We start from the raw sequence: 14,663 nt of genomic DNA, 5'->3' as shown, positions 1-14,663 counted from the left end.
AATGTACTTTTAAGTCTAATTAGAATGCTGACAAAACATTCTTATCTCTTTTTAATCATTTAGATAGAATTCTGTCACAATTCCCCAAATCTTTGAGAACAAAGTTTTGGAAAACCCATTTGTTCTGATCAAAAGAGAACTCCAAACTGTAAATGAGTATTTTTTTTTGCATTAGAACTTTTTTTCTGTAATTAGCTTGAAGAGGTGAAGGGAACATCTGTTTTGTGTCTGCCGTTCAACAAAGAATTTACATGAACAAGAGCATTTACAGTCTGAACATCTAAAAGGATGTTTGCCTTACCTGTCGGTAACAACACCACCAAGTTATCAAACCTGACAAGCTATCTAGACAAAGGATTTAGGTCTTTCTCTGGCTTAAAAAGAGTTCTTAAGAAGCAAGAAATGACAGATCACTTCTTTTCAAATAATAGGTGAACTTTACCTCTTTAGCACATTGAGGATGCTAATTGGTAGATAGCAAATCGCAAACACCAAAAGCACAACCATCAGCATCCGGGCTGTTTTTCGTCTGGCTCGGATCTGCTTTATTTCAGCAGCCACAGCGCTAACCCTGGACTTGGTCTGCTGTCCTGGCCCTCGAGGCTGTGGAACAGGCTGCAGAGGCTTCCATTTTCTCTGAACTACAGAAGACGTCCCAGGGATCTGAAAGAAGCAGAGACCCTTTATTGCTGTCTGACTAGGAAAGGTCCACTTTGGAGAAGTAATTGAGACACAATAAGGAAAGCATCCCAGACACCATCCTCGGAGAGGTTGGAGGGCTTTGAGGGCCTGTTTCCTGAACATTTGCTGAATGGAGCATGTTCTTAATACATTCAAGTGCCAAATAGGAGTTTGAATGGAAAAATGTGGAAACATCAAAATATCGTCAAGGTTTAAAGAGAGCTACAAATGGAAAAGATATCTCTTCATAAAAAGAAAAGTTATATATCAGACAATGGAATATTATTCAGTGCTATAAAGAAATAAGCTATCAAACCATAAAAAACAGGAACCTTAAATGCATAAAACTAAATAAAAGAAGCCAATCTAAAAATGCTACATAGGATATGATTCCAACTACATTACATCCTGGAAAAGATAAAACTATGAATACACTAAAATGATCAGTGATGCTGAAATGGGAAGGGATGAATAGGCAAAGTACAGAGGCTTTTTAGGACCATGAAAAAACTCTGAATAATCCATAATGATGGGTACATGCCATTAAATATTATACAAAGTATTTGGATACGGTGTCTAAACCCGTAGAATGTACAACATCAAGCATGAACCACAAGGTAAACTAGAGACTTTGGGTGATTACGATGTGTCAGTGTAGGTTCCTCAAATGCAGCCACTTTTCTGGGGCATGTTGATTATGGGGACGCTGTGCAGAGGTGAAGCTGGGGCAAGTAGGAATTCTCTGGTACCTTCTACTCAATTTTGCTGTGAACCAAAACTGCTCTAAACAAAACAAGCAAAAAACAAAGACAAACTCCTAATTTTCAAAAGAGAGAGACATAAAAACTGGCTTAGAACAGTAAAGGGATGACAACCATACCATCTTCTTTGGAATCCTGGCTCAGCTCAGATACCCAAGTTTGAAAGAAGGAAAACCTCGCAGGTAATTGCAAGTCACCTGAATGGCTTTTTCATGTTTCACTACTGCCATCTGCTGCCAGGTAGAAAAACAGGACTTAACGACCTTTTGCTTTTTATTAGGTTTTCTGCTTCTCAAGTTTGGCCGATACAAACCTTTGAGTGAAGGGAATAAAAAATAAATAAATAAATCTCTTTTGCTTACTATGTATTGCTATGAAGTTGCCTGAGACTAGTATTATGGTCTGGCACTTCAACGTACTCAAACACGAAACATCCCTGAACATCCCTGTGTCTTAATGTCTTACGTTAACATTTCAAATACCTGAAATGTGTTAAGACAGTTACACAACTTGTAATTTTCCATTTCTTTTCAAAGTTGTTTGACAAAATTAGGGAGTCCCTCCAGCTATAATACTTTCTTAACTATAGGCTCACAGAGATTGATAGGGTTTAGAGGGCAAAACAATAAAATTCAGCGTGTATAATTTTTTTAAAAGGAAAATGTGCCAGCAAGCACACTGTGTGGCCATCTTAGACCACTCAGCTATTGTTCTTATGTCTGTGCTGCACACCCGGACCGATCGCTATGTCCCGGTGGCCTCTCCCAGTGGATACTGGATGGATTCTGTTGCTTTCAACGTCACAAGTTCCAAGTCTGTTAGATAATCTTTAATTTGAGCACAGAATTTTGCTTTGATTTTCACACAGGTGAATTAACATGATGCTCCTTTTGGCCATAACTATTTTCTCTTGAAAAGGAGCAAATACAGTTAATGAAAACCTGCCCTTAAACAGAAAAAAATTAGAAAATGATTTCTCTTCCAAATTTATCTGTCCTGTCCTGCAGACTGATCTTTTCAGCCTGATAGTCCCGCTCAGCCTTCTTACCGCTGGCTGGCAGGAGATAGGTGCTGAGAAGCTTTCCTGTTCTGTGAGTCACTTTTTAAATTGATGTTTAAAAAAAATGAGGAGAAGCTGCAATGGAAAGTTCCAGAAGACCTTTAGAATGAATAACCATATAAATGTCTGCGAAATGGCCTTGACCTGTCTTATACATGAGCTCTGAGAGATCATTTAAACTTTAGCAATAGTATTATTGCATGTTCCCCTGGAGGAGAAATTCAACCATCTGCACCTGATGACTTCTATAACCTCCAGCAACAGTTCCCGTAAAGCTGGGGTGTCAAACTCATTTTCACCAGGGGCCATATCAGCCTCGAGGTTGCCTTCAAAGGGCCGAGTGTAATTTTAGGGCTGTATAAATGTAACTACTCCTTAACTAGGGGCAAGGAGCTTGGCACTGCTGCTGGGTAGAAACAAGGTGCCAGGTCGGATAAAACAAGGCGGAGGGCTGGATTCGGCCTGTGGGCCTCGTGTTTGCCACCTGTGCCACAAAGAGAATCTGTCACAGGGAGCACGGCTCTAGTCCTGCAACCAGGGAGAAAAAAGTTGTGGTAGCATTCTTTCCAATGATGGTCTAACTAAGGGTAGAAGACGTTTAATCTGCACTTATTTCAGGAGATGTACAAATGACACCATTGGTCAGCTGTCTATGCCTAGAGAAAGCATGATATACACAAAAATCACCGATACTAACTGAGCACCAGGAACTATGCATAATCTTGAGTAATCATTAATGCCTTTCTAAAGGTAGATTATTATAATTTTACTGTATAGATAATCAAGTTGGCACTGAGAAGGATTAAATAAAATAAGTATTAAATAAATTAACTAAAATACCAAATCTATATCTTTAATAATTAATAAGCCAGAATTTGCACTCAGGTCTGTCTGACTGCAAAGCTCATCTTTTCCCATCAGGGTGCAAGGTTTTCATTTACAAACTTCATCACATGTGATATAAGAGGTCTGTCTGGAAGAAAGTCTAGTCATTATTAATATAACAAGAGCAGTTTGCATGACATCCATCTAACCCAGGAGCCAAGGAGAGTGGACTGGAATGCACATGGGTGAACAATGACAACTTCGCTGTATTAGTCAGTGGGGGCAGTAGATGCCACTGAGTGAGCACGTGTACTGTGTGGCCATTGCATTCAAAATGACTGAGCGAGTAGAGTAATGAATCTGCTCAAATTTTGCGTTAAGCTTGAACATTCCTCTGCAGAAACTATTTGGATGATTCAGAAGGCTGCAGCTATGAGCAACTGGTGATTGGCAGCTTCATCACCACAATGTGCTCATTCATCCATCACATCTTGTGCAGAGGTTTTTGGGAAAACACCAAATCACCCAGGTGACTCAGCACCCCCTACAGCCCAGATTTAGCACTCTGTGACTTCCAGCTTTTCTGAAAACTAAAATCACCTTTGAAAGGAAGAGAATTCAGACCATCAATGAGATTCAGGAAAATATGACAGGGCACCTGATGGCAATTGGGAAAACTGTATGAGGTCCCAAGGTGCATACCTTGAAGGGGACTGAGGTGTCATTGTCCTAAGTACAGTGTTTCTTGTATCTTCTATCTTCTCTATTTTTCATTTCATGGGTGAATACTTTCTGGACAGACCTTGTATTTATTCACTGGCTACTTTAGGGAGTGCTGTTTCAGTGCGGTGATGGAAGGTGAATCAGTGCAGTGGGCTGAGAAATCAGTGGGGGTGGAAGGTGTTGAGAAAAAGGAGCCAACAAATGGAAATGTCAGAATTTTAGCCAGAAGGAGGGGAAACAAAGAGTTAAGCTGGCAGCTGGAAAGGTATGCTAGTTTGGTTCATGTTTTTTCTTAGTATTTACCAAATGCCTGCTCCAGGAGGTCAGGCCATTGTATTTCCTCTATTTTTAACTCATTACCCATTTTATTGAAATGGAGTGCAACTGACACTTGCAGGCGCTGTCTCATATGAAATGACAACCCCCTTACATTGCTGTCTGGCAGGAACAATGGGGCTAGTTTCTTGTTTCTTACACTGGGTACCATTTGAGGATGATTGTGTTAGAAAACTCAGTGGTATTTTCCAAAGACTTTTTGACTTTTTTTTTTTACTTCTGTTAGTTTAGATGCACATGCCAACTTCTACTATGAAGATCATAAGCCCTTTCTTTGTCCCACCATTTGTTGACAAGACTTTGTCAACATTCCTTATTGACTTGCATTGCCACCCTTGTAAAATCCTTTGACAATAAATGTAAGGGTTTATTTGCAGACTTTGAATTCTATTTTATTGACTTATATGATCATTGATATGTAAATACCTCACCATCCTGATTTCTTTAGCTTTAGAATAAGATTTAAAATTAAGAAGTGAGTCCTCCCAATTTGTCCTTTTTTTTTAAAGATTATTTTGGCTATTCTCTGTCTCTTGCATTTCCATGTTAATTTGAATATCAGCTTGCCAATTTATGCAAGAAAAGATAACTAGGATTTTTGTAGGTATTGTGTTTAGATAAATTTGGGGAATTTTTTGATGTTAATAGTGTTAAGTTTTTCAATCCATGAACATGGACTATTATTTAGTCCTTCTTTAACTTTTAATGATATTTTTTAGTTTTAAATTTATAAGATGTGTGTTTCTTTTATTAAATTTATTTCTAAGTAATCTATATTTTTGGTTTTTAAATCAAATTGTTTTGTCAATTTTAATCTTTGGTTTTTCTTTGCTAGAGTATAGAAATAAAATTGATTTTTGTCTATTGGTCTTTTATCCTAATAACTTACTAAACTTGTTGATTAGTTCTAATATATTTTCTGCAAGTAGATTTTCAAATAATTTTCTATAGATGAGATCATATAATCTACAAAAGTGATAGTTTGCTTTTTACTGTACAATCTTAATGCCTTCTATGTTTTTTATTATTAATATTACTCCCAGGCTAGTTGACCTGGATAAAATCTAGTTTTATTCAATATTGAATAGAAGTGGTAAGAGTAGACATCCTTGTCTCGTTCCTGATCTTAGAGATCACAATAGCTTTTCACCATTAAGTGTCAAGTTAACTGTGAGGTTTTTTAGATGTTTTTGTCAAATTGAGAAAGTCTCTTTTATTACTAGTTGCTTAGTGCCTTTATCTTAAAAAGAAAAGATTTTATTTATTTCTTAGAGGGGGGGAAGTAGAGAGAGAGAGACACAGAGGAACATCAATGTTTAAGAGCAACATCGATCGGTTGCCTTTCGCAGGCCCCCGACTGGGGACCTGTCCCACAACCCAGGCATGAGTTCTGACCAGGAATAGAACTGGCGACCACCAGCCAGGACAGTGCTTTTATCTTTAAAGAGTGTTATATTTTGTCAAATATTTTTGCTGCAATGATTGAAATGATCATGTGGTTTTTGTCTGTTATTCTATTAGCATGTTACATTGTTTGATATTCATATGTTAAACCCATGTTGCATGGGTTGCTGAACTAAATTACACTTGGTCATCGTGTATAACCGTTTTTATTTATTGAGTTTGGTTTGCTAGTGGTTTGTTGTGTACTTTAACACATGTATTCATAAGTATATTAGTAGTTTTCTTGTGATGCCTTTGTCTGGTTTTAGTATCTGTAATGCTGACCTCATGGAATAAGCTGGGAGTGTCCCCCCTCTTCTACTTTTTGAAAGAGGTGGTGAAGGTTTGAAGCTAACTCTTCTCGACGGTAGGTAGAATTTAATGGTGAAGCTAACAGGGTCTTTCTCTGTGGGAAATTTATTTCTAATTCAATCTTCTCACTTGTAATAGGTCTATTCAGTTATTTCTAATTCTCCTTTAGTCAGTTTGTGTCTTTTTATGATTTTGCCCATTATTCTACATGATCTAATTTGTTGGCATACAATTTTTATATTTTCCTGATGGATAGCATTTCTTTATTTTCTTCCTCTTTTTATTTCTGTAATGTCTGTTATGATTTCCCTTTTTTATGTCTCATTTCAGTGATACGAATCCTATCTTGTTTCTCAGCTATTTAGGTAAAGGTTTGTCATTATCTCTTTTAAAAGAATTAACTTTTGGTTTTACTGAATTTTTATTGCTTTCTCATGCTTTATTTTCACTCTAATCTTTTTATTGCCCTCTTACTATTTGCTTTAGTTTTTAATATTTTATATTGCTAATTTCTGAAGGTGGGATGTTATATTACTGATTTGAAATCTTTATTTTTAATATAGCAATTTAAAACTGTGAATTTCCCTCCAAGCACTTCTTTTGCTGCATGTCATACATTTTGGTTATTGTGTTTTAATTTTCATTCATTTCAAAGTATTTTCCAATTTTTGTTACTCAACAAACAACAAGTGTTGATGAGGACAAGGGGGAAAGGGAGCTCTTGTGCATCTTTATTGAGATTGTAAGTTGGTGCAGCCACTATGGAAAACAGTATGGAGGTTCCTCAAAAAATTAAAAATAGAACTACTGTATGACTGAATGTATAAAGAAGATTTGATTCAGTTACACAGTAGAATATTAGTGATAAAAAAATGAAATTGTGACATGGATGGACCTAGAGGGTATTATGCTAAGTGAAACACAGCAGAAAGAGAAAAACCAATACCACAGATTAATGCTAACTTAATTTCCATAATGTACAAAAACTTTCATCTAATATAATTCCATTTTCCCTTGAATTACATCTTTATACATGATAAGCTGAATCTTCATAGTTTTATAATTATTGCTTCATGCTGTTGTCTTTTAAGTTGAAATGGGAAAGTAAATACAAACAAGACTCTGTTATACTCTCTTCTATATTTATGGACATAGTTGTCTTTACTGATGCTCTTTATTTCTCTGTAGGGACTTGAGTTACTTACTGCCTTTGATTCTGCTGCTGCAATTACAATGGTCTATTTCTTCATGTTACATTGACTGTCAACACCTATATTCATTAAGTTCTCATAGAAGAGTGTTGAACAATAAAGGGAAGTAGAAGAGACTGATAAAATTTGAGAAGGGAAGGACTTTGAAAATTGAAAAGAACTTACAGTGTTGAAATTCAGCTTCATACTTAAATATCTATTATAATTCATCTCCATTTCCACATAGAGTACCAGACACATAGGTGCTTAATAAATATTTATGGACAATTAACATGAATCCACATTTGATTAACATTAAAGTGTTGAAATATATGAGGGCTAGAACTGGAAAGAATGCTTACAGATGCACGCAGGGCCAAGTAAACTAAGATTAAGTAGGTCTTAAAAAAGGAGGAGTTTTAGAGAATAGTCTGTAGAATTTCAAGACTGAATTCTGAGTCACACTGTCAAAGACAGAATTTAAGTCACTCCTTAGAGCAAAGCACTGGATAATTCTATTAATGACGCTTAAAGTTCTTGAGAAAGTCAGAGAAGGGCACACACTTTGCTCACTAATAATCTTCCACTTACTAATTCCAAAGTATGTAACAGGTTTCATGCATCTTTGTACTCTGAGCAGATAGGATAGGCCTCCATTTGATGGCTCATTTGGTTTAGCCTATGGGACTGCCTGCCTCGCCACTGTGTTTACAGACATTCACAGTTGGAGACTAGAGCTGCTCAAGCAGAATTCCATATAATCACTCATTTGAGCTTAATTTTCTTTATTGTGGCTGCTAGAGTGAACTCCGCTGAACTTTCCATTCTCTATTCCAATACGTTTTGTAAATGTTTCTAGTTTCACAGCCTAGGCATTTTACTGAAAATCTTTTGAATCATGTGGCTTGCACCAACCAGGACAATCCATCAAAAGAATGTGGGTTATTTCTAGACCTGTAATACAATTTCGAATGTATTTTAGAGTTTGAGAAATGGAAAACTATCAGTTTAAATAACAGAGAAGTATATTGGTTGGGGTTTGGTAGTTGCCCAATTATTCAACACACATTTTTGAATACTTTATGTTTGCAAGGTACCTTGCTAACTGTTAGGGTTGCAGTTATGAACAAGACAGATTCAGGTACTCCCAAAGAGTTTTAAAGTTATGTTAATCTGTAAATAAATGAATAAATCATAATCACCTATTTATGTAATGCTCACTAACCAGTAAAAATATAGAACTAGGAAACGCTCTTACACTGAACATCTAAATCCAAATCTCCACCCAAATCTAAAATATTTTTAGTATTATATGCTCATTAAATGCTTATCCTCTCCCAAGAATATTTTCAAATTCCAATTTTCCTCTGAGAAATTTTTTTTTTCTGAGTGACTAGGCAATGGATTCCCCTTGTGTTCCTATATCTAAACTTTTTTTTAGCCCTTTCTCTTATTCTTTTACTCACTTTTTTTTCTTATAAAGTATTTATTAAGCAGCTGATGTGTGTGAAGTGTGTACTAACTGGAAGGATGCAAGGTGAAGGTTAGAGTGTACTGTCTTCTACTTACTAGAGTAGGGGAGGTGGACAAATAAAAAACTCATTATAATGTTATTTAAAAATGCTACAGAAGATATCTATTTAAGAAAGCAGTCATATACCTCAGTTCAGCTGATGCTTGTTATTTTAGAAATGCAAGCAGAATTAGTTGAAAGGCTACCTAACAGCATATGCTACTCAAGTATTTTATTTAATAAACATTTTCTATGTACCAGACACTTGAATATATCCATCTACTAAATGTAACAACGCTGTGATTTAGATGCTACATAACTGCACTTTAAAGATGATAGAAGAGAGGCACAGAAATTGAAGAAATTAACAAAATTCAAGTATCGATTAGGTTGTAGAGTCAGGATTTAAACTCATACTGTCTGGTCCTTGAGTCTGTGTTTATGACTTCTCTGTGCCCCATCATGTCCACTCCCCAGCTTCTAAGAAGACCCCCATCACCCTTTGACTTGTAGTGTCTTTCGGCGAGTAAAGGGTACTTCCGTTCATTCTTCATGGTCAAGCCTAACCATAGGACTTGTTTTGACAAATGAAAACTGAGGAGACAATGCCAGTTCAAAGCAGAAATTTTAAGTGACATTACATGTTTCTTGCAGTTTTCTTGCCCTTTCCCTCAGTCCCAGAATGGCATGTCCCAGGAAGCGCTGCTCCTTCGGACTGAGTTTTGGAATGAGAGGACAAGGGGGGTGTAGTCTCAGTCCACCCTCACCAGTGACACGGAACATGAGTGAGACAACCACTGTTACAACCCACATACTTTGGGTTTCTTTTAGAGCTAAATAACGTAACCAAAACTGACTAGTATGATAACAGTTATCAAGAAGCGGGATACAATGGTGACAAAGAGCCTAAAAGATTTGGTATTGGTTTCAGGGTCAGGTGGAGAGTGTCCAGGAAACTATCGTTGGGGTCCGGAAAATCACTGCCTATGTTTTACAGTGGTACGCATTTGTTATTTTAGTAAAAAAAATTGGGGAATAGAATGCTAGTAAGTGTTGGTACAGGTTGCATTTATGAGATTATGGAAGGGCTTCTTTGTAAAAATAGAGAAAAAGAAAAAATTGGAATTATGAGACATGGAGGGTTGAAAAATGCAACTATTGCTCATATCCAATCATTAACCAACAATCTGGAAAACCGCTTTGAAAAACAACGGTTGAAGAAGACCTGAATTGAGACTCATCCTCAGACAATGACCAAATAAAACATTTGTGAAATTATTTTAATGAATTAAAGGGGCCCAACAAATTATTTCAGTTGGGTAAAATACATCAGAGCAAACAGACTAAGGGCAGCTGAAAGTGCTGGCAATAAATTTCCAAGCCTGGTAAGTTCAAAGTAGTGGCAAAATATTTAGAGACAGAGATATACATTTGTAAGTAATGTGTCATTTTAACATACAATTTACCAATATAAGAGGCTGAGCTATATCCTTTTTTCCATGCTTTTACAAACCATTACGTGTGTTTGCTGCTGATATCCTACCAATCAAGGTTTAGCTTGACTGCTACCTGATTTGAATTACATCCCTCTCCCACCACGCTGTCCTCTGATTCCCTGTGCTTATATTTATTAAGGTAGTTTTCACTGCATCTGACTGTTTTCTTCCTGTAGACTATGAATTCATCAATGCCTACAATTTTTAGCTTTTCATCAGATGTGCATGAAAATGAAATATAATAAGTATTTCATGAATGAACAACTGAGAGAATTAATACATTAACTGGAAAAAGCAACTTATATAATAAATTTTAGTACTCCCAAATTAGCACTATAAACAGTTTCTAAAACACTAAATTTTGCTTGATTCTTTTACTATTTCATAAAACAAAATCTTTGAAGCTGGAGATCAAACCCACATAATACAAATGTATTACATAAATCTCATCAAACATATAATGTTCTTTACTTACAATCTCAGGAAACTAATAGAATTTTATTTGTTATTTCTCATAAAAAGTAAAATTTATAATATTAGTCCTAGATGAAAATCAAGTTAATTCATCACAGAGATTTAAAATTTAAAATCATTTAGGTAGTTCATAAAATATATTCCCTAAACACCACCCTAAAGAATACCTGGACACATTGCCACGGCTAGAGCCTCATTATTTCAGCAATGTACACAGTCCTTTGCAAAGCATTCTATGTTGGTTCAATCCATTCTTAAATTTTATTTTTAAGCGCGTCCTGAAGAAAGAGCAAGGAAATTATTTGAAATACATACCTGCCGGCACCAGAGTTTACGAAATATTTGCAGATAGGCCAACACCATAAGACACAGGGGGGCCATGTACGTCACCAGAAAGAAGCAAATGTGATACAACTTGGGGTAAATTTCACCTGGAATGAAAGTCAAAATAATAAAATCTTATCATTCATAGCTATTTTGAAGGGTGGCTTCGTTAGTGCTTTGCTTTCAGAGTATAGATTTACCTTCGATATGATTTCACAAGCACATACATACAAAAAAAGGAAAAATAATTTACAATATTAACCACTTATATTTATTCAGTATATATGCACTAAATGTGAAGTCTTAATTTAATTTAATGTACTCAGAGAGGAATAACAATGAGCTGTTTCTTAATTTGCACTGCCAGAGTCTATCCAGTCAAGTGTTCATTTAACACAAAGCCCTTTTTTGGTTTTGATTACATGCAGCTAATTTACAAGATTAATTTGGTTTGTCCTATACTGGCATTTACAAGAAGAGACATGACTCAATCAAAACCTAATTACTAATGCTTTTGTTAAAATAGCAAGAGAATGTAATCTCTGTTGATTCCTCCTCATTAGAATATAACTTTCCTGAGAAACGGGAAGCTATTCCCAGATGTACCTTCAAATGTGGGAAAAAACACAGAAAAATAAATACAGCAAACTTTTAATAATATTTTTGTTGAGTTACTAGGTCATATACAAAATTAATCTTTAAGTATATTGTATGTATGTACTTTTAATAACAAAATGAGATTTTCAAGGTATTTTAAAGTTTTTAAACCAATATGAGTATTTTCTCTTTTATATCTATCTCACTTATTAGTCATAAGCATCTCTAGGATTATAGCTATTTCTTACTTATCATTAATTATATAAACACAATTATATATCACAGAGCACTTTTATTAAAGAGGCAGGTTATCAATTAATTAATGGCATTGTGACTCAACATTAATTTTTATTGCTTTTCAAAAATATATCCATTACTGACTTTTTAAATGCATTAAAGGATACTTTCCTTACACTGATATTTGAATACATTACAGTGATCGCTACAACAACAGAATACATCCTACATGAATTCCATGGGTATTATAAGCAAAAATTAAATATAATTCTACCTGAAAGCTAACAAAACAAAGTTTTTTTATTCACTTCTAAAAATTACACAAGCTATTTTGATTTTGATGTTGGCAGTGGAGTTGGTTCCATACTTGAAGGATAATTCTATCACCTCCATGCATCTTTTTATTTTCATTACTTCGGAAAGAGCGTCAGCAAGAAGCATGCAGGCTCAGTTATGCCATCAGTTGAGATAAGGGCAACTTATTGTATCAGCTAATAATAATTGTGATGATCACCATACTAATGATAACCATAATGATCACCATACTCATTTATTGAGCATTCATTTAGTTCGTACTGAATGCATTTTAAACATATCTTTGAGTTGAATATCCTCTCTTTGATTTCAGAGCCTTATCTTCTAGCATCAGTTGAGTTTAACTTAATGTTCTCCTTATTCTTCTTTCTAAAACTCTCTCATTCCTCTGACCATGTTTCCCCCACCATAATCTTCAGAGGGGACAGCTGGGTGGGTCTGCTGCTAGAGCCCAGTGTGCTATTTTTAGCTTCTCTGTGGCCCATATGGCTCATACCTAGCTCATCAGTTTCTAACTCCCTTTCAAGTTTATCCTGCAAAACAGGCCAGTTACCTAAAAAGTAATAGAATCCCAGCAGCCTTACTGGGGGAATAACAAACAGCCTTTCCCTTTGAAGTGCTACAGCCTGAGCAGCATTTGGTGAGCCAGTTTCAAAGGCACCGGAGAGTGACTTCAGCACTTTCCAGGCACCTAAGTGGCTTTGAACTTTTGTTTGTTTTGAAGGCTGGTATCACATGAGCTTCCCACATAAAAATATGGCTTTGAAGCTTACATACCTGTGAAGCCTGGATGTCTGCAATAGACTAAGTTGGGTGAGTGGAGGAAGGTAGATTTTGATAGTTTTCGTTTTGTTTTGTTTTCTTTTCTTTTAACTGCAGCTATGGATACCACCACTGTGATAACAGTTTGAAGTTTTAAACAGATGGGACAGAAAGCTCATTCAGAGGTCAGTATATCTATATAAATAGTCAGAAAATATGTAATTGGCTGCTAAATGTATATTTTGATAATGAACAGCCAAACAGAAAAGTTGATCAAGTGAAATTATACTTTCAGTCTAGGACAGATTGTCTTAATAAAGAGATTATTATAGATAACAGGGGTAACATGATAGTCTTAAATTCCTCAGAAATATCATCGAAATTTCAAATTGTATTTTTCCCCCAACATAGTGGATTTATTCGGGAACAACAAATAATTGCAATTTGGAACACACCATGGTGAGCCAGGCGCATGACCACTAAAACCAAAGAAATGAAACTTTTCTAGAAGGGGAAAGGAAGTTGGGAGAACTGTGGAAACTGGAGTTCTCTCTGACATGCTTTACCAAGGAGGTAGGGAGCAGAGCTCCCCCTACAGGCCCTCTCAATTCATTTCTTCTTTATTGTTCAAGTACAGTTGTCTGCATTTCCCCCTCAATACTCCCTCCACCCCAGCCATCCCTACATCCCACCCTCCATCCTACCCACCTTTGGTTTTGTCCATGTGTCCTTTATAGTTGTTCCTGGAAACCCATCCCCTTTTCCCCCTCCATTATCCCCTCCCACCTCCCCTCTGGTTACTGTCAGATTGTTCTTAATTTCAATGTCTCTGGTTATATTTTGCTTGTTTTTTTTTTTTTTTTTTTGATTAGGTTCCACTTACAGGTGAGATCATATGGTTGAAACTATCTTTGTAGTCTCTTTGCACTTTATGAGCAATGTCTTAAATACATTTTAAAATGTTTATATATAACCTAGAATGCAGCTACATAATATTTGTTCCACTTAAGGATAATCTAAATTAGAAAATATCACTTTAAAGATTGACAACCATTAAATTTGGTGTTTCCACTGAACTGATGAATAGGCATATCTGAATGAATTATTGCACATACATCAAACCAACAAAAAAGGAGCAAATGTGGATATTTATTTTTACTTTGAAATTGGAGATTAAAGGATGATATATATTAGATCAAATTTAATTTCTTTCAGATGAGTTAAGGTCCATTTTTGAGCCAACATGTTAATCTAATTACCTAAAAACTGCAAACATTTTCTCCTTCATGGTACACCCATCAGGGATTTAATGGACAAATAAAGATAATTTTTCAAATATTTAATTTGGACTGCCTTATCAAAGCTTTTGATCTGTTGATGTTTACCTGAATCCTTAATATATTTTACTATCTTTTTCCCAATGAATATATTAATAAATGTTCCTATTAATACATATAAAAACATATGTATATATTTTCAATAATATCTTAAGAGACCAGATGCCATAATGAATTTGGCTGTAAAGAAGAGATGCATTATTTTTTTTTCAGACCACTAAGGAACAATTTGGCAATCAAATCTAAAAAGGGGGAGATTATGAGCTCCCACTGTCCA

General features: G+C 35.6%; 1 protein-coding gene across 1 annotated transcript in view; it reads right to left on the bottom strand.

Annotated features, from left to right (window-relative positions):
• HCRTR2 (hypocretin receptor 2) overlaps window positions 1-14,663 on the bottom strand; it is an 83,157-nt gene that overhangs the window by 4,517 nt on the left and 63,977 nt on the right. The window contains exons 4-5 of the mRNA XM_024557940.3: window positions 11,130-11,245; window positions 443-663 (exon numbers count right to left, since the gene is read on the bottom strand). Of these exons, the coding sequence (XP_024413708.1) occupies window positions 443-663; window positions 11,130-11,245 (337 nt within the window). The remainder of the gene's footprint in view (window positions 1-442; window positions 664-11,129; window positions 11,246-14,663) is intronic.

This window comes from Desmodus rotundus, chromosome 11 (assembly GCF_022682495.2).
Source record: "Desmodus rotundus isolate HL8 chromosome 11, HLdesRot8A.1, whole genome shotgun sequence".
In the NCBI taxonomy this organism is placed as follows: Eukaryota; Metazoa; Chordata; class Mammalia; order Chiroptera; family Phyllostomidae; genus Desmodus; species Desmodus rotundus.
Note: the sequence above shows the minus strand (reverse complement) of the source record. Positions and strands in the feature narration are given on the sequence as shown.